This window comes from Zootoca vivipara, chromosome 2, assembly GCF_963506605.1.
Source record: "Zootoca vivipara chromosome 2, rZooViv1.1, whole genome shotgun sequence".
NCBI lineage: Eukaryota > Metazoa > Chordata > Lepidosauria > Squamata > Lacertidae > Zootoca > Zootoca vivipara.
The window spans coordinates 111120550-111140182 of record NC_083277.1 but is presented as its reverse complement, the minus strand read 5'-3'; the positions used below and the strand labels follow the sequence as shown (position 1 = coordinate 111140182).

Below are 19633 nucleotides of genomic sequence, written 5' to 3'. Positions count from 1 at the left end.
AGAACTAAATGAGCAACCCAGTAAATATATGACAGAACACTATATCAGATGCTAAAGTCTTATTGCCCATAGGTGACAGAACAATGTTGTGAGACAATCAAGTGTCTCAACTCAGCAAATATAAGAAAGTACTGAAAGGTTCACATATTTAAACAAAAATGCATTGTTTGTTTAGTATTGGTACAATTAAGGAATCTGGTGCAGAAAACTGGCATCCTGAGATGTTAATGTCTGAGCCAGAGCCGCCACCTTAGTTTCAGTGCTCCAGTGCCAGATATCATTTTGTGGTAAACCCAGAAGACCCCTACGCTGATGCTACACAACAAAATAGTGTTGCTACAGGTTTGGAAATTTCCTCTTCATAATATTTGGAAGAGCATTAACTATGGCATGGTGCATTAACAGGCATGGTGCACTGTTCTATGCTGCATCATTTGCTACCATTAGCATGAGGCAGAGAAACATACCATACTGCGACTTCATAACTCTGGCAAGCTCCTCTAGATATTAAGAGGTGAAGGTAGGAATTAAACATTCAACTGCTATTTTTCATAGTGGCTCTGCTTTTACGTATCATGTAATTCTAGCCAAAGCTGTACAGGATAGTTAATAGTCTAGCAGACGTTTAGAAGAAAAGGAGATGCCTAGGGCTTCCTTCATCAGCTGGCAGGACTTCAACTACCTACACAGCTTTCTCTACCCACCTTTGCCCATGACTCTTCTTTGCCATCTCTACCCTTAATGCCTATGCACCCCATTTTTCGTAAGATTGTCCAAACCATACTGCAACCAACCTCTGGATCCCACAATCTCTCACAATGCCAACAAAAATAAATAATTATATAAAGGACCTACCCACGTGAGGCAGACACAAAAATCCCTGCACAAGCATTATGCAATAGATCATTATCCAATAAGATCATTATGCCCCCATCTCTCTCCTCTCTATCCCCCCAATGCCTATGACAATAGTATCTCATACCAAAAATAAACAAACTGTGAAAAAGACTGTGAATTGAAAGTGGAGACGCTATATGTTCTTTTCCATGCTTATTTGTTTGTTTTACAATACAATTTTTTTTATTAAAAAAACCCCTGATATAAACAAACAAACAAACGAATGAATGGAATAGGGGGCTGTCTCCCAACCGCTAAATAGCCAAGCAATTCTATGCACCTGGTGGTCCCCTAGACACATATCTTCAGTGGGCTTCTTCATTTCCTCCAGAATCATTTGCTGCCGCTGTCGTTCTTCCTGACGCCGAGCTAGAAGATTCTTATCCACCTTTCGGGGAACCTTGGCTGGTACCAGCAGCTTTTTTTCCTTGGGCTTAACTTTTTCTTTCAGCTTTGCCTTCTCCTTCAGCTTCTCTGGCTTATTCTTTTCTGGCTTGTTCTTCTCCTTCTTTACCTGTAGAGGAGGAGAGACATGGCAAGGTTTACATGGAATTATTCAGGACCTGCCAACCTTCCAACTTTCCAAAGGGCCATTCCTGACCCACCTTCGGCTTCTTTTTTACTTCCTTGGCCTTGACCTCTTTGGGCTTGAGTGCCTTGGCCTCCTGCCTCTGCTTATTTTGCACCTATGGAAAAAAGCAAGCATGAGGAATTCTGTCAAGGAGAGAATCCACTCAAAAAGAAGAAACCTAAGGAGTGGAAAGCCGTTGCTCTATCTTTACAGTAGTAGCTCCCAAAACATTTACTGGGAACATTTATCAATTAAAGTTTGACTTTTTTTCGGCTTAACTGGGAAATTCTTATTCCTTGCTCTCTTGTCCCTAAAATACAAACCCATGTAACTTTTTTTTCTACATTCCACTATGCAATTCAAATCCTTTGCCAATAAACAAGCAAACAAACAAATCCTTTTGAAATGTGAAAGCAGTGTTATGCCAACTGACGTGGACATATTCCAGACTTGGGTGCACAATTTGGAATGTCTTGGGGTACACACATCCTTACTGGCAACCAAAGAAGGAAGCTCTCATCATCCCCCACCTCACCCCTTCGGCTTGGGAAATGCTCCTTTCATCCCCAAAGCATTCCCCTCTTGCATGGGGGGAGAATATTGTGCCCCCTTCCCACCAAGAATACACTGTCCTGTTCTACTGCATGTACCTTTTGCCTCATTTTCTTTTTGATCTTGCTCATCTTCAGCTTATCTTCATCACTGAGCACCTCTGCAAATACAAATGGAGAATGAGGAAATTAAAAAAAAAGAAAAAGTGAGACTAGACCAGCCCTCCATTCCATACCTAACAGTTATCTTCATGCTTTATAGCAGGCTTCCCAAACTTGGTGCCTTCCAGATGTTGGGAGCAAAACTTCATCCGTGATGGATGAATGATCTGGAATTAGAGGAGCTGTTGTCCAACAACATCTGAAGGGCACTAGGTGGGGGAAGGCTGCTTTACATAAGGTACCACTTCTCCAAAAGATGTAGACTTAGGGTGGTATGTTCCTAAGAAACACAAAAGGTGAGTGTCTCTCTATCTCAATTGTCAAAGTTTTATATCCTTCTCCAAAAATGCCTGTTATTAATGACTGCAACCCTGAATGAGCATCCATAACCACAAAATCTCTCATTACTATCTGCTCTGCTATCAGTCTACATAAGATCCCAAGGTACGACATAAACCAACATGTTCTCTTTAGAGCTTTGTCAACTGTACAGATACAGTTGACAGGAATCACCAAATAATTTCTCACCCCTGAAAGTCACCACTTCTCTCTCAGGCACACCACTATAGCTGGGAGGTCTTTGTGTTCAGAAAAGCAGCAGTGCTCCTTCCCTTTTCCTCCTAGCCATAACCCATGTCTTTGAAAGGTAAGCAGAGAGAGCATTTTCCTCTCCCTGCCACCCCCCGCAACCGTACTGCCATTCAGAGGACTCCTCTCACCATCCATTCCTCTGCTGAGCAGATGAAGAGCCAGTTGGGTGGGGCAGACAGATGATTGTCTGATCGTATGTACCTGTCTGTCTATTTGCCTGCCTGAATGCGTGTTGGGGCTAGAAGTAGGTCTGAATGTGTATGCATGGTACGTTTGTGTGAACGCACATGTGTAAATTGGCCATACACACTTTTGATCACATCCACTGCTGGGATGCAGTCCTCAGAGGGTTAGGAAAAAGTTATCCAATGCTGCCTGGAAGCTACTCATGATGCACCAGGATTGACCACAATCTGTTTAAAGATTGCTTGTGTGCAACCCACATAGAATTCTAGTCGTTTTTCTACTCCTGAAATTCTCAGTTTGTCTTTAAAAATATATAAAAACCACAAGTTTCTATCCCTCATTGCTGTGGAGACACAAAAGAAAGCTAGGAAGACAATGTCTGCAAGTACTTCCAATCCTCCAGGGCAGAGCTTTTATGCCATGTTTAGCTACCTGTCCCTCCCCTCAGTCTCCAGTCATGTTCTCTTACCTATATACTTTTACTGCCCCTTGCTTATCCGTTTCTCTCTTCCTGCTGCCACACCGCTCCTTGACAAGAAATTCCAAATTTTGCAAAAACTCAAACATTAGTTTCCAGAAAAGGCATGCAAATGGAGATTTATATAAAATAAGCAGATTTGCATGCATCTTGTTGATATGCTTTAGTTTTGAGAGCAAAAATTGAATTTCCTTGGCACACAGAATGAACAGCCCTGCCTCCAGAGACTGACAAACAACTCCTGCCACAAACTAAAGCTCTTTCTTGTGAAAGCTACCGGCATGCAGAAAGGGCTCGTCCAGCTGGTACCTTGGGCTTCCAGTCTTTTCAGAACCCTGGCATCCGTCTTGCTCAGCAGGTCAGGCACTTTCACTTTGGGAGGTCGGCCCCGGCCACGTTTCACCTTGGGCATTTCCTTGGCCTTAGCTTTCTCAGTATTGCGGGGTCGGCCACGTTTGCCTGTGATGGCCTGGATCCGGGAAGGAATTTCCTCAGGCGTCAGCTGCACCCACTGCAGGCCCTGTGAAAGGAAGAAAGATACACAGGAATAGATCCCTCCTAATCTCTATCAACTTCAACTGATGCAGAGGTTTTCAGATTTTCCTCCTGCAAGGAAAAGTGATGCTTCCCAGTGGTGCTTCCTGTACACCCCAGTAAATTCAGTCATTCCTGAACACAGATTCTGAACTGATGCCAAGAAAGGGACTGTGAGGTAGGGAAGAGGTTGGCAAACTCTTTCTTCACAGTTTACCAACCCATAGTGCCAAGGCCCTATGATAGCACAAGTGCCTGGTTTTGCAATGATGTTTCAGGAATTGGAGAATGGAGCTGTGCCCTCCTTGTGTCAGTTATGAAACTGATAGTAGGCACAGAAACATCTTGTGCCTTATAAAACTTCATTTGTATTGCCTCCCCTGAAGCACATGATGTTTCTACAGACAGCTGTAAACAAGATTGGTGCCAGTGATCCCTAGCAAACTCCTGGACTAACACCATTACTAACCTGGGGTGTATCTCGCTCTTCAAAGAAGTCTCCTACTGGCATTCGAGGACTGAAGCTGAAGTGTTCACGACAAACATTCTGCACAATGTTTCTGTTCAGATACTGGAAGGGAAGTAAATGGCCAAAATATGAGCTGATCAGATCCTGTGTAGCATCTAGTCTCTTACTAGGGGAGGGGTTCTCTATGAGGTGGACATCTTGCCCTTTGGCGGTAATGAGACTTGGTGAATCCATCTTGAGAAGGAAAAGGCACCCAAGAAATTCATGTTGGGTGTTGTCTACTGAAAGGGCTAATGCATTAACAAATAAAGCTGCTCGTTGTCTGATAGAAAGAAACTGAAGAGGGTGAAGCTGATTTCTGGACTGATGCTCTAAAGCAGAAATCACATTCAGCACAGTTAATAGTTCCCAAGCTCCAAGTGAAGGAAATGGGGGTGACTACCGTGAGTCATGTCTGAGAGCAAGTAACAAGGCTTGAAGCAGGGGGCAGAGGAAGAGATTGAAGAGACATACCGGTAGGCTATCTGAGATACAGGACCACTGAACAACAACAAAGAGAGATAGTCAAGTAGTGCTGATCCCTATACTACTTTGCTTTCCAAACAGTTCTCTATACCAGTGGTTTTCAACCAGTATGCCGTGGCACCCTGGTGTACCTTGAAAGATGGTCAGGGATGTCGCGGGCAATGTTGCGGGCAACACTGGCCTCTGTCCCTCTTTCCTTCCCTCCCTCCTCTGATGCCTTCTCACATCTCTTCCTCCCAAAGGCTTGTGCAGCTGTTTGCTGCATCAGCCCTGGTTACAGGTTCAGAAGGAAAATGGTGCCTCTGGGGGTGGCCAGGGGGTGCTGGTTGCTTGGAGCTGAGGCGGCCTCAGAGTAAGCAAGCAAGTGGGCAGGGGAGCCCAGCCAGCCAGTCTGCCAGCCCTTGCTGTTGGGAATGGACAAACAAGTCCCAGGCACCTGTGGGGCAATGTGAGGAGGCACCCCTCTTTGGGGTGGGGTGGGGCAGCTCAGGGACCAGGGGCAAGGGGTGCCTAGAGGATTCCCAAGGAGAGGGGAGAGGAGAGGAGGCTGAGGGAACACTCCACAAGGGAACGTGTACAAAAAAGGTTGAGAGGCTGCCAGCTCTGCAGGCAAGGAATGACATAACTGTGCTCCTGAGCCTCACGGGGGTGCCACAAAAAGAATATAGTTGGTCAAAGGAGCCGTGGACTCAAAAAGGTTGAGATCCGAGTCCAACAGATCCAAGGCAAGGAAGAATTCCATAGCAATTCAGCATCCTATCTTCCTCTACCACTGTGGCACGGTAAAAACCAGAGCTCTGGTTGTTACAGCAAATGATTATTTTGCTTTATTTATGACTCATTTCCCATGAAACATACCAAAGAGATTAACTATAAAAGCAATTATAGGAGTTCAAAGGCAAGTGAATCCACTCCTGTAGAAGGTCTTTTTGCCCTTGAGTGAAGAAACAGGAATTGTGTCTAGGGAAAAGTGGCTCCCAGAGGAGCTCAAGTCACCACCAATTCCCCTCTGAGAACCACGCTTTACCTTTATCACCTCCGGAAACTGCTTCATCCTCTTGCCACAGGGGCCATAGTACCAGGTTTCTCCCTGCCAACGGTTGCTTCCCTTCTTGATATACACCTCCCTTCGCCACCTAAACATAAAGATGGCATGTTAAAGACTAGATACATGCACTGTCCAATTCAAGGCATCATACCTTGACAAGCACCTTTTACATACAGAAACCCACCCCACCAAGCAGATGGTGCTACCTACCCATGCTTTAAGGGGTACCGCACCTCTTCTGCTGTGGCTATCCGCCTTCTTGGAACATCACCTGAGCAGAAAGAACTAGTTACCAACACTAACAAGCACCGGCTAGTGTTTTAAAATGCAGTCTAGGCAACTGAGAGGTCTTCAGGAAATGGGTCTACTTACCTTTTGCTGACACACTAAATGTTGAGGCCTCTTTACTGTCCCCATCTATCATGGATGTGGAGTCTTCTGGGCAACTGCTCTTGGCTACCTCTTCCAACGGGGTATCTAGAGCTTCTGGTTCAAGTGGTGCTTGTGAATCCAGAAATTCTGTGCCCTCTTGTACTACTTCACTCACAGCTGTTAACTCCAGGGTGCTGTCTGCAGCAAAAAAGGCAAAAACAGGTAAATGGCGTGCAGAGAGGAAAATAATTATAATCTAGAAAAGCGAACACAGATGAAGAAGAGTAGGGGTTAACAGTACTTAGTTATACATACTTAAAGAGTACTCACATAAATTACTCACTTTGCCCTGTCAGGGTTTGGAACCCCTGGCCTGTGGGTGAATCTTGGCCCGTTAGGGGGTCCAATTTGACTTGTGAGGCTGTTTCCCTTAAACTACACTAACCCATCCATCAACTGATGCCACTGGTGACATCAGCCAATGGGCAGGTGGTCAGGGTTTAATCCTGCCTTGGCTATGTGTTCTGTTCCCAGCACAGTTTTCTCTACTGTGCATTGTTTAAGACACTTCCAAACAGACTTCAAGGAAGGGAGGGGAGAAAACTGAAGGCCTCACAGTATATAAAAGAGACAAGTCATCTTTGCATTACAAATTTAACCAATTCCTTATCTTCTGTACTGAAGTTACTCAAGGGTTAGCACACATTTTCCATTCTCTACTGTGGTTGCTATGAGATGCAATGTCTACATGCACCTCAAACAAAAAGTAGATATACAGCCTCTCAATAATGGCTAATATAATTCAGTACAGTTTAATAAGTGAACATATGCTACAATGTTGCCAATAATTACAAGATAATTTATTACTTGAACACAGCCCACCAGGACTCTCGATTTCTTTCGTTACAACCCAGAAGAGTCAAACCATAAAATTTGTAGTTCAATATTCCTCTAAACAAAGGGGCAGCTATGTCTCTTGGGACCTGTAGACCATTCTCACCTTGCAAAACAGACTCTTCAAGAACAGGTGCCAAACTGGCATTTCCAAAAAGTGAGGTGTCAGGCTGGCTGTCATCCGCCAATAGACTGAATGAGTCGGAAGGGTTGAGAGAGGGGCTGCCAGGACAATCCAGGGCAGAGATGTCAGAAGGGTCCTCCAGAGGAGATTTGCCACTCACCAGCTCGGATGTATCCATTTCATAAAGATCTCCTGTCCCTGGGTCTACAATTCATGAATTGGGAGACACATCTGTTGCTTACCATCCAACTCAGCAGCATCACCCCCATAATAATCTCAACTAGGATCACATGACCACTTACACACTCTAGAGCACTTTTAATTTGCTAAATGAGACTGGTATTTAATACTACCCTTCTAAAGAGAGGGAGAAAACAGGTTGCAACTTGGACAAAGGCCAACCATGATTTACTAAGGATTTGAAATCCAGTCCAACTTCAACTTTCTAACCACTTGGTCATATTGGCTTTTACCTCTATGCAATTCTTTTTAGAAACACACCTTTAAAAAAAGTAAAGTTAAGACAAGATAGAAAACCATGAGTGTCTGCTTGTTAATAATAGGGTTTTTATAGCATACATTATATCCTGCTCTGTAATCTCTACTACAGATGGAGCAGTATTATGCCCATATCACAGAGAGAAAACTGAAGTAGGGGAATACAGCCACACCTAAGGCCAACACCTTCATGGCAGAAGGGGAATTTGAACCAGGGACTTCCCAGTTCACATGATTTTTCTCACACAGAGAAGGGAATTGTCTGCGGTTTCATGAAAGTGTAAACCAACACAGTAATTAGATTTCCCCAGTTGCTCGGAGAATTCTCAGAAATGTGGAGAAACAAAATTATAAATTGGATCGTCTATATATGAAAAGGTATTAGAAAAACTGATGAGAAACAACTTCCTCATCAGTGTCAGCCACTTTCCTCATCTTAAGGGAGTTAAAATAATTAATTTGGGTGTTAATTGACTTTACAGTGGATAAAAAGTTTAATAGCAAATACTGGAAAAGATGTGGTCAGGATAGTGGCTTATAAATACGAGGCAATGCATGATAATTGAAGCATATGGGTATTAAAGCATGTTGGGAGAAGGTGTTATTAACCTATATATTGATTAATTATTGTGATATTGTAAGTATTATGTTTCCAGTAAATATATCTGATCCAAACTATATTAGGAGCAACAAGAATTGTAACTTCATGGTAAAACAAGAAATAATGAAGTAGTAACGACTGATAAACACATATTATCTATGGATAAATAATGGTAAGCACAGAGCTATTTAGGCCAATGAAGATAGAAGCTATTTTGAAGTTATTGGAATATGCATTGTGGACCCCCCCCCTCTATATATACTGTATATATAGAGCAGCGTGAATGTTCTTCTTGCTTTTGTGAAGCTTGCAATATTTATTTTTCCTGGGTTATTCTGGATAAAGTTTAATAAAATTGATAGTATTAAAATCTAATCAAGTTATATATAGACAGCTACAAGCATTCAGTCTGAATCTCTGGCTTAAAGTACTGCTGGAAAATAAGGATCCTGCAAGGAGGTGTTTAGCTACTCTTAAGGCAACTTGCTTCCAAACACTAGTATTGGGATCAAAGGCCAGATATGAAGTTTAAGTAGTGGGCCAAAATTGGAGTCAATAACTCTTCCTGTGCCAAACTCACGAGCCAGCTGTTCTCTTCAGGGTAGCCTATTTGCCACCTGACTGTTGTTTTATACAGCACAAACTGACCCCAAATTGCTATTTTGGGACTCTCAAAGCGTCCACTTGGCATTATGTGGAAATACAGCTCAAGAGGAAATTCAAAAGTGAGCATGTGCCTTTAGTACCATTAATGCTAGACCGGGGTCCCTACACTGACGAGTCTCCTATTTAATCCTATCTGAATGTTTTTGCTTTAGCAGCTAGCCACAATCATCAGTAAGATAGAGAAAGGGCAAACAGGCTTAGAACTTTTGCCCATAGCTGCCTAGGCTTAGAGGGCAAGTATCAAAAAGCACAAGGACAATTATTGCAGAGCCTGCACATCTGTAACAGCAGCAGCACATGCTCACACATGGGAGCTAGTTGCAGACAGGGCACAGAACACTTTGTGATCAGCAGAGAAGTTGCTACTGACTGCATTTATACAGGCCTCAGGACAAACTATCCAGAGAAGCCCCTTATCCAGCAAACTCCATATAGCTGTCACCATAACTGATGACTACATGGAAATGATGCAAAAGCAAAATCCCACCCCTTTACCTCTGTCCAGTGATTCGAATGGTTCCAAGGGGTCCTCCAGTGGAGGAGGAATCCGAGAAGCATCTTCCAGACAACCACCTCCAGCATCAGGTTCCAAGACAGAAGCTTCCTGGCTGAGAGGCTCACCAACAGGAGAAGGACCACTGTAGCCACATATTTTCAACTCTGCGAGAGATTTTTGTTTTTAAAAGTTAATATTATACTTTCCATATCATTAAAAAGCCAGCCATCAATTGGAACCAGAGAAGGTACGTAAATGAACGGAACATCACAAAGCAACTAATCAGCATAGATGGCAAAGTAAAGTCAGGAACTTTTGCCTTTTGTGGAACAAAGTGTCTGATGATGTCCCCAAAGCAAATCAATAACATATCACTCCAGTGTAGCTTGAATGTTGCATCAGATAATGCCATGTTGCTTGACAAAAGCACCCACTCTAAGAATAGCCTTTGACATGACACAGCAAGCTCCAAGTCCATGAGGTACTTCTGGGATTGCAAAGCTTTTTGAATTAAGGTCCACGCGTACAGCTTATCTGTAGTCAGGGTCTTTTGACACTGAACCAAAATAAGCTATTCTGCTGCTCAAACACACCGCAACCTCATTCCTCTTCAAAGCTGATATGTGACTTGTATTTGCCTGAGTTCACACCCTCATTTTGCTTCCACGGGATTTTCCAAAAATCCATGAACAACACCAGTGTGGACTTGTCACTCTCATCCCCCCTTAACTGCAGGTGCCTTCTGGTGACTTAAAGGGCAATTCATGATCAGCACAGAGCCTCTATGACTGAAACTCCCAAGTATAAACTTAGGTGGTGGTAGTAGTAGCAAAGAAAGATTGCTTCTCTGCCACCTCTGCATTTTCAAGTAGCTGTCCAGCAATTTTTTTCAGGTGGCAAACTGGCCTTTGAAATCTGGCCAGAGCAGGAAGGCAGCAAGACAGCTAGAGGCCTCCTAAAGCCAAGTCTGATAAGAACTTTAAGTAGAAAGTTGTCTGGAATCACACTGAAGTAGACTCCATGGATAGGAATAGCCCAGAAGAAGCATCACCTAATATTAGCCTGCCCATGGACCAAGATCAGCAGGGGAGGCTCTACAGTTCCCTCGCTGTGAGAAGTGAGGTTACAGGGAACCAAGAAGAGGGCCTTCTTGGTAGTGGCGCCTGCCCTGTAGAATGCCCTCCCAGCAGTTGTCAAGGCAATAAGCAACTATTTTACTTTTAAAAGACAACTGAAGGCAGCCCTGTTTAGGGAAGTTTTTAATGTTTGATGCTGTATTGTTTTTAATATTCGGCTGGAAGCCGCCCAGAGTGGCTGGGGAAACCCAGCCAGATGGGCAGGGTATAAATAATAAATCATCATCATCATCATTATTAATTATTATTACTATTATTCCCTGCTAGGCAAAGTTCAGGGGCAGTGATGCAACAGTGTCTTCTTTGTGGTGGGACCGCATGTCTGGAATGTCCTTATGAGTTGTGTCATGCACCATTATTTGCTTTTTGCCAGCAGGTGAAGATAGACCTGCGTCCCTAGCCTTTGGGAAGGTGTGGGAGGATTAATATTGCAAATCACCAATTTGAAATTTATTTGCTAGCTTTAATGAAACAGGGATGTTGAATGTTCTAATTATTAGTTTTTAATATTTTAGGTGCATTTTATTTTCAAGAAGTTATCTAGTATTTTAATGATGTATATATTTCCACCCTCTGGTAACCAGTGAAGGACAGGTTATAAATATTTTAAATCTATTTTAAAAAATCCAAGTGAAGCAGGCGTAATGATTCATTCTCTCCATCACTGCTCCCCTAGCTAGAACATGCAATAGGCGAACAAACATAAAATTCTGAATTGTGAAGAATTTTAACGACAATTCACACAATCAGCAAATCTCCATCCTGAGATGCTCGCTAGACTGAGAGTCTTATTACAATGTAATTAATAAGACTCTCAGTCTAGCAAGGGCCCTGCCTTTTACCATAGCCTAATGATTAACCCAGACATGAGTGTGTTCTGGGGCGGGCAGGCAGGCAGGCAGGGGAATCATATTGCAAATGTAAGTTTCCTGAATAAAAAGTTTGGGTACCATTGCCAGTCATACCTGGCTGCGTGTTCGCCAGCTCCATGCTGCCAATCAATCTGGTGCCATTTTCTGAGACTGCAGAGGAGGTTTCTTTCACTGGCTCCTCATTGCCTTGTTCATCCTGCTGTGGCGAGAAGTCCTGGCTGCCAGAGCCAAGCATAGGGGAAGGCTGAGATGATGTGTAGAAGCTGGATGGGCCATTTTGCAGGATTTCAAAATTCTGATCATCAGGGAAAGAGTCATAGAGCTCTGTTGAATCAAAGTTAAGTCCCATGGTCCCTGGAGTGCCGTTTGCCCAGAACTCTTGCCCACTGCCACTTCCCCTCAGATTGGTGGTATGCCCAGGTGAGCCTTGCCGATTGCCTCCAGCAATACCATTCAGTGGATACTGGGAGAACAGTGGACTGTCCTTGAGGTTGTTGCCATTGCCAGATGGGTACTGAGAGTAGTTCCAGAGATAGTCATAGGGGTGTTGGAGGTGAGAGTTGGTTGAGGAGCGGGTCCCTGAAGTACTAGCATGAGATACAGTAGATAAGCCATTAACATTCATATCTCCATTCAAACCTGCAAACGAAAGAAGGAAGGAAACCAGCTATTAAAAATTCACAACAAATGCAAGGAACACTGACTGAGGAGAAAGTTCTATCCACCTTTGGGCCTATCTCTTTTTACAAAATAGGGGTGGGGGTGGGGAGATGAAGCAAGACACAATGAAGCTGAGTAAACTGGATAAGAAATGTGTATTAGCATGTACTTTGAAAAAGAATTTTAGTCTCTGTCCTCTTAACAGCCCTATGTGGTAGGTCACTATTCTGATTTTACAAAGAGGGCTCTGAGATTAATTCATCACTCAGTCTTGGTTTAAGATCAGCCCAAGCCAACACTCTAGCATACTTCAAGCTGGTTGAAGGGACTGAATGAAATAACATCAACTTTGCCCTGAGCTCCTTGGAGGATGGGCAATGCAAAAAAACAAAAAAAAAAAACCACACACACACATACACCCCTCTCACAGTGCATCTACTTCTCTCAATTGCAGTATTTGAACCCATTCCCTTTTTTGCAAGGGCAAAAAAGGGAAACTTTTCCCCCAAATTATTTCTTCCCCTTGCCTATTGATTTCTATTTTTTGCCACATTCTCAAGTCATATTTATAAGTTTTTCTTGGTAACTACAAGTGATAAAAGATGCATTAGCCTTTAACAAAGGTTGACATGCCCACCATTCTCCCCTCACCTCCCAATGTATGTAGTCTTTTCCACCTAGTATGTCTTCAGTATGGGAAGAGCTGTAATCGGGATGTATTTTCTTTCTTGTCTTCTGGAAAAAGATGATGCTAATTTTGATCCGTTTCCATCCTTAATCAATGAGGATTACAATGGCTGGGCCGACCTTTATAGCGCTACCATTTCTGGGGTGGCTGTATCTGTACTTATTCTAAACGTTTTTGGAAGAAACTTTATTGGAATCTGAGTGGAAAAGGCAAAAGGTGGTAGCAGCAACTGCATACTAGACAGGGTCCTAACAGCCAAAACGGCAGAGGCCCACTGAACAACAGAAGCAGCAACAGAAGTGGAGTGTTGGTCTATTTTGAATACCTTTACCCTATATGACCAGGTAGACAGAATTCTAGAAAGGCTACCGGCTCCTTGAAAGCCAGTGGGGAGAACATTTCTGGATAAAGAAAATGGGGTAACCCTGTTTTATTTTTTGAGCCTAGGTGGAAATGAGGGGATATGGGGGATGATGTCTCGGTCATCCATGTAAAGATTAGAACTACAATCAATCAAAGACAAAGCAGCATTTCCATGCTCTAGAAGGAAACTAAAAAGTGTTTCATCCATTTACAGTTACCTTCTTTATTTCTTAAAGTGCCTTCTTAAAGAGTGGTCATATTCCAACATCTGTAAATTGGGAATGTTTTCAGGAATACACTCTTTTTCTACAGCAGCTTTTGAGATTTGCCTTAGGTTGTTGCTGTTTTTAAAATATGTTTTCCAATTCCCAGCTCCTCTGTGCACTCTTGTTAGTTTACAAGCAATAGACTCACTTTAATATTCTGCCAAATTAATTAATTAAAATTAATAAACCTTTGGGAAGCAACACCACTACTGAAGAAATTATGCAAGGTCAGATAAAAACTGCACACTGGGAAATGCCTTACACGGATTATCCTAAATCTTCACAAGCCCTTCCAAGCTTGCTTTAACTGAATTATAACATACAGTAGAACCTCGGGTTGCGGAGGTAATCCGTAGGCACATCTGCAACCTGCAGCGTATGTATCCCGCACCACCACGTCTGCGCACGCGCGTGACGTGATTTGCTGCTTCTGCGCATGCATGAAGCACGATTTAACGCTTCTGTGCATGCGCAAGCGGCGAAACCCGGAAGTAACCCTTTTCAGTACTTTCAGTACTTCCGGTGTTCCCGCAGTACGCAACCTGAAAACACGTAACCCGAAGCGTCTATAACCAGAGGTACCACTGTATGTGAAACAGCAACAACTCTTGAGCCCAGATGTAACCCAGCATGCTACCAGAAGCCAGCGCAAGGGCTCCCACAGCACAACAGGGCTTCCCCCCGCTTCCCCCACATACTCAAAAGCAGGAGTCAGCAAACTTTTTCAGCAGGGGGCCAGTCCACTGTCCCTCAGATCTTGTGGGGGGCCGGACTATATTTGGGGGGGGAAATGAATGAATTCCTACGCCACACAAATAACCCAGAGATGCATTTTAAATAAAAGCACACATTCTACTCATGTAAAAACACACTGATTCCTGAACCACCTGCGGGTCAGATTTAGAAAGTGATTGGGCCAGATCTGGCCCCTGGGCCTTAGTTTGCCTTCCCATGCTCAAAAGAATCTCCAGAACAGAACATGGTGGGGAGGAGGGGAGAGTATTCCACCTGTCAAGAAGAAATGCTTAAACTGAAGAAGAGTGCAAAGTTGAACTCCTCCATTCCCAGCAGGCAAACAATGCTCATCTGAGGTTTTTACCCCATGACTAGCCTTAATTCTTTCTCCCAACTTTAACAGTAAGAAAGAAAACATCAGATTTTCACATCAGATCTAGTTGTGCTTTCATGGTGGCCTGTGAGAATACACACAACTTTGCCTGTTGCTGTGGTATTCAAGTTCCTTAAAATCCTCCTTAGGCACAACCATCATCCACACAGTTCTCCTTACCATTCTGCAAAGAGATAATCAGAAAAGACCTGGAACCTCAATCTATAAAGGCAAGGGCTAGCAGTGTTTGCTATAAGACCATGTATGATCAATGCTGATACCTGTCACTAAGGTCAAAAGACCCAGGTTCATTGCCCCACACTTACTTTTCCCTTGCTGAGGGAAGTTCATGGGAGATCCATTTGTGTAGACATTGTCCCCTGAGGAAGGCGCAGGTTTCTGTCCTGAGGCAGCAGGTGAAGAGGGAAGGCCAGTGAAATTAAAATGGTTGTTCGCCTCCATTTCTAAGGAGAAAAGAAAATGCAAAACATGCAATAGAAAGTTAAAGTCATTACATAGATGCTGCTTTTCACAGACAGCAGTGAAAAAATCCTCCAACATGACATTTTAGCCAGTGACTGAACAAAAGATACCAAGATATTTAGTATTTTCTATAACTCAAAATGCTTCACATCTTATCCAAATTATCCTTAGAACAAAATACAGTGGTACAGTACCTTGGTTTACAACCATAATCCATGCCGGAGGTCTGTTTGTAAACCAAAACAGGTTGTAACCCAAGACACGCTTTTGCCAATGGGCCCTCAAAAAAAATGGTTCGTAATCCAAAAAAAAGAAGAAGGGTTGTAATCCCAAAAAAGTTTCCAAACCGGGCCACACACCTCCGGGGTTTGACGTGTTTGTAATCCAAAACTTATGCAAACCAGACTGTTTGCAAACCAAGGTACCATGGTACCACTGTATTGTAAGGAAAAACAATACTACAGTGGTACCTCTGTTTACAAACACAATTGGTTCCGGAAGTCTGTACTTAACCTGAAGCGTACTTAACCTGAAGCGAACTTTCCCAATGAAAGTAATGGAAAGTGGATTAATCCATTCCAGACGGTCTGTGGAGTACTTAAACTGAAGCATACTTAACCTGAAGCGAACTTTCCCAATGAAAGTAATGGAAAGTGGATTAATCTGTTTCAGGCGGGTCCACGGAGTACTCAACCTGAAGCATACTTAACCCGAGGTAGGAGTGTAATTGGTTCCGGAAGTCCGTACTTAACCTGAAGTGAAGTTTCCCATTGAAAGTAATGGAAAGTGGATTAATCCGTTCCAGACAGGTCCGCAGAGTACTTAAACTGAAACTACTCAAACCGAGGCGTACTTAAACTGAGGTATGACTGTATTATACCCATAATGCAAATGGGGGGCAGGCTGAGAGAGAATGGCTTACCTATGGCCAGACAGGTGATGCACTAGTGATTTCCTGAATAACACCTCAGTCTTGCAGCTACTATGCTACACTAGCTCTCAAAAATAGGAAGCAGGGCAGATGCTATAACAATAGGACAGTTAGTTTAATGACCATATATTTAAAGCCATTGTGTCCATTTTGATAAAACCCAGGCTTTCATCAGAAACTGTGCAACTAAGATCAACATTGACTGATTGATCTCTGCCTCTTAGGAGAAAGAGAAAGTTCCCTAAACAATGCAAGTCCTCACATTGAAATCCACATAAGAAAAACATATCGTATTTTTCTGTCTATAAGACGCCCCATGTGTAAGATGCTCCCTAATTTTTGACATTCTTTTTTAGGGGGGAAAAACCCCAGTCTTATACATGGAAAAATACGGTATGTCATGAGGTGACCAGCAGCACCAATTTCAACTTATCTTGAACGGGGAAAGTTCAGCCAGGGATTCTGAAATCCACTCAGGCACTCCATTCTAATACCAGAATCTATTTAAACACATCTCTTTTGCAAGCTTCATGATTACTCTCACTTAACTATCAAATAGCAATGAGTCCACAGGATGGTTCTTAATATGTAGTTATAAAGTCCACTTGCCACACAAATAGGCCCCTAAAATGCTTTCCTCGGAGAGGAAACCTAAGGACCAAACAGTTCTGGAAAAGTGATTAAAAGGCTCAATTACTATTGAGAAAGAGGGATTCAATGTATTAATGCAGGGCCTTTCCTGTTTTAAAAACATTTTACTGAGCAGGCTGACTGCAAAGTCTCTGCTCCTTCCGTGGCTTTCTAGGCCTCATCCACTGCAAAGCAGTATGTGAAAATTCCTCATCAGATGATGCAAGCTTTACCAAAGCATCACCGCCCCCGCCTAGCTAGTCATTTTCTCATTCCACAGGGATGCAGATGAACTTTCGCCTCTCTGCAGCTCTGGGGAAAAGCCACCATTTCCTGTTACTGAAATTAATGCACTAAATAGATGCACTGTTCAAAGAAGCTGGATGAAAATAAAGCAGAGGGCATAATCTCTTGGCATGGGGCCTAGTCCAGTCCCTGCATGTCCAGTGGGACATCTGTGGCTCCCAAACATGGCAGTCCTACCAGCTTCAAGCAGGACCTTTCCCTCCCCACCCCTTTGAAATAGAAGACTAAAGAGAAAATGCTCAAGGCAGGTCTGGACAGCTGCCAAGAAAGGCAACACATGGATGAATGAACGAGGATGGAGTTCAAACTGCAGATTCAGACCAGTCTGACAATTTACATCTTCTGCATAAGTAAGCATGTACATCACAATAAGTCACCTAGGAAACTTCCTTACTAAAATAATTACGGCAGCCACAGTTTATATTACATCTTGAATCCAGAAGCTTTGCCATAAAGCCTTGCTATTAAATAATACTTCTTCCACTCAAAGCTCGGAACAAACGTCAACAAACCTTGAATATAGTGTGGCATCCTGTATATATAAGAGTATGAACACTAGAGAGATATGACACTTGCACTCGGGCAACTCCTATGGAATGACCTAATATTAGAATACCCCTCAAAAATAATGATGGCACAGGTCCATTTACTTAACAGGAGAGATGACACCAACCCTCTCAAACAGTTCACAGTCTGAGAACGAACACATTAAAAGTAAAGTCATGGGTATCTTACCTCCCACTCCTATTTGTTTCTAAAGTTTTACTGAATCTAGTACTTACTTCATAAATTTTGGCACTAAGAACAGGTGCCCATCCTGTGTGCCTCCTCAAGACAGAACCAATACAGTGGTACCTCGGTTTACGAACTTAATCTGTTCCGAACCGAACCTGTTCCAAACCGAACCTGTTCTTAAACCGAAGCGTGCTTTCCTTGAGGCCTCCCACTGCCGGTGCCCTTCCACTGTTCGGATTCCGTTCTTAGACCGAGGTAAAGTTCGCAAACCGGGACACTACTTCCAGTTTTGCGGAGTTCATAAACCGAATCGTTTGTAAACAGGACTGTTCCTAAACCGAGGTACCACCTGTCATGGTCAATGAACTGTCAAACCCCTCACCCTGCTTACGGTAAATGAAGGCTGCTGTGCCATAAGCATACAGTGAACATTAAGAATGACAGATAAACGCTATATGGGGGTGGGACAAAAGGGAAAATAACGGAAAGGCTTTTAAGAAGAAAGCTACAGAGAAAAGGACAAAAACCACCTAGCATATTCCACAAAGAAATTCCCCCCTGCTACTGTAGTAGTGGCTGAAAGAGAGCTAAGCAGTAGGGTGTGGGCTCCTCCTTTCTAGGCATGTGTATTCCTTCTGAGGGGTGGGCTCCATAGCAAAAAAAAGTTGCAGCCTTAACTCTAGAAGAGTCTGAATATTGCTTAAAACATACACCGTACCCCCCCCCCTATCTGTATGCTTTGACAGAAAACATGAAGAACAGTAGCTTTCCAAATGCCCTTGCACAGGGACAGAGCTTAGAAATGCTTCACTGCCAGGAAGAAAAGTGCTAGTGACCAAAATGTAAAAGTCAAAAAGTCATTTAGAGAGAATAAACCAGAACGTAGAGCTGCTTCTTTTTCAGAATCTTTATTTCTGCCAAGCTGACATACTTAGATAATTGACCAGGTCAAAATCAATCACCCTGCCCTTTTCTCCCCAGGAAGTAATCATTGTCAAAATCAAATTTATGTACCCAAACCAGGCGTAAAAATAAATAAACTAAATCTTAATGAAATACGCATTTCATCCATAGCTTCTGCTTCACTGCTTCAATCTCCCTCACATCACGAAGCTTCTCTCTCCCACACACACACACACCTCTATTACTGCAATGTCATGCCAAGCTCCACCACCTAAACTGCAAGGCTTCTGTAGCTGCAGAGATGGGGGTGGGGAAAGGCTTCTACTAATAGCAGCAGGGAAAATGCCTTTCCCTCAACTCAATATGCACTGTCAGGAATCATCTCTGCAACGCACTAAGGCCACCCTATTCCACTTGCTGCTCCCCCTTCAAAAAGCAATGGATCCTACCCTGACAGTGCACAGCAGTCGAGTTGAACCATAAAATTACTGTGAATATCCCTTTAAGGGCCAGGGTAGTAGCAGAAAAGGCAGCTGCTGCTCCAGCACAGGGACAAGCAGAGCTGGAGCTGAGGTGAAGTGAAGTGCTGGGAAGGCCTTGTAATTAAAGGGGAAGGTGGAATGGTTTGTTAGGAAAGAAGCCAAGCAAAATGGATGAATTAATTGCAGCCAACAAGAACGACAGAAACAGTTTAAAGGGAAGGGGTGTGGTTTGACAGGAGCTGCACATGCCAGAATAACATGGAACAGCTGATATAGACAGAGGTCTTATTTGTAAATATCTCAGGCCTATGTCTCTCATGTGATCACAGCAGAAGCAGATGTTTCAAATGTATGAAAAGGATGAGAGCAGGGAATCCTATAGCCTGAGAAAGTGGCAAAGGATGAAA

The 19633-nt window shown here is 43.2% G+C and overlaps 1 protein-coding gene across 6 annotated transcripts in view; it reads right to left on the bottom strand.

Moving 5' to 3' along the window:
* Positions 1 to 19633, bottom strand: part of BAZ2A (bromodomain adjacent to zinc finger domain 2A) — a 66296-nt gene that overhangs the window by 24496 nt on the left and 22167 nt on the right. For 5 of the 6 annotated variants that reach the window (XM_035103552.2, XM_060272033.1, XM_035103528.2 and 2 more), the window contains exons 2-13: positions 15083 to 15220; positions 11765 to 12310; positions 9663 to 9827; positions 7385 to 7606; positions 6385 to 6582; positions 6223 to 6283; positions 5992 to 6100; positions 4440 to 4541; positions 3746 to 3956; positions 2119 to 2180; positions 1503 to 1583; positions 1178 to 1411 (exon numbers count right to left, since the gene is read on the bottom strand). In XM_035103552.2, the coding sequence (XP_034959443.2) occupies positions 1178 to 1411; positions 1503 to 1583; positions 2119 to 2180; positions 3746 to 3956; positions 4440 to 4541; positions 5992 to 6100; positions 6223 to 6283; positions 6385 to 6582; positions 7385 to 7606; positions 9663 to 9827; positions 11765 to 12310; positions 15083 to 15218 (2127 nt within the window). In that variant the 5' untranslated portion in view covers positions 15219 to 15220. Of the gene's footprint in view, positions 1 to 1177; positions 1412 to 1502; positions 1584 to 2118; positions 2181 to 3745; positions 3957 to 4439; positions 4542 to 5991; positions 6101 to 6222; positions 6284 to 6384; positions 6583 to 7384; positions 7607 to 9662; positions 9828 to 11764; positions 12311 to 12982; positions 13067 to 15082; positions 15221 to 19633 lie in introns of those variants that run through there. The other variant, XM_035103584.2, reaches the window with a different exon arrangement.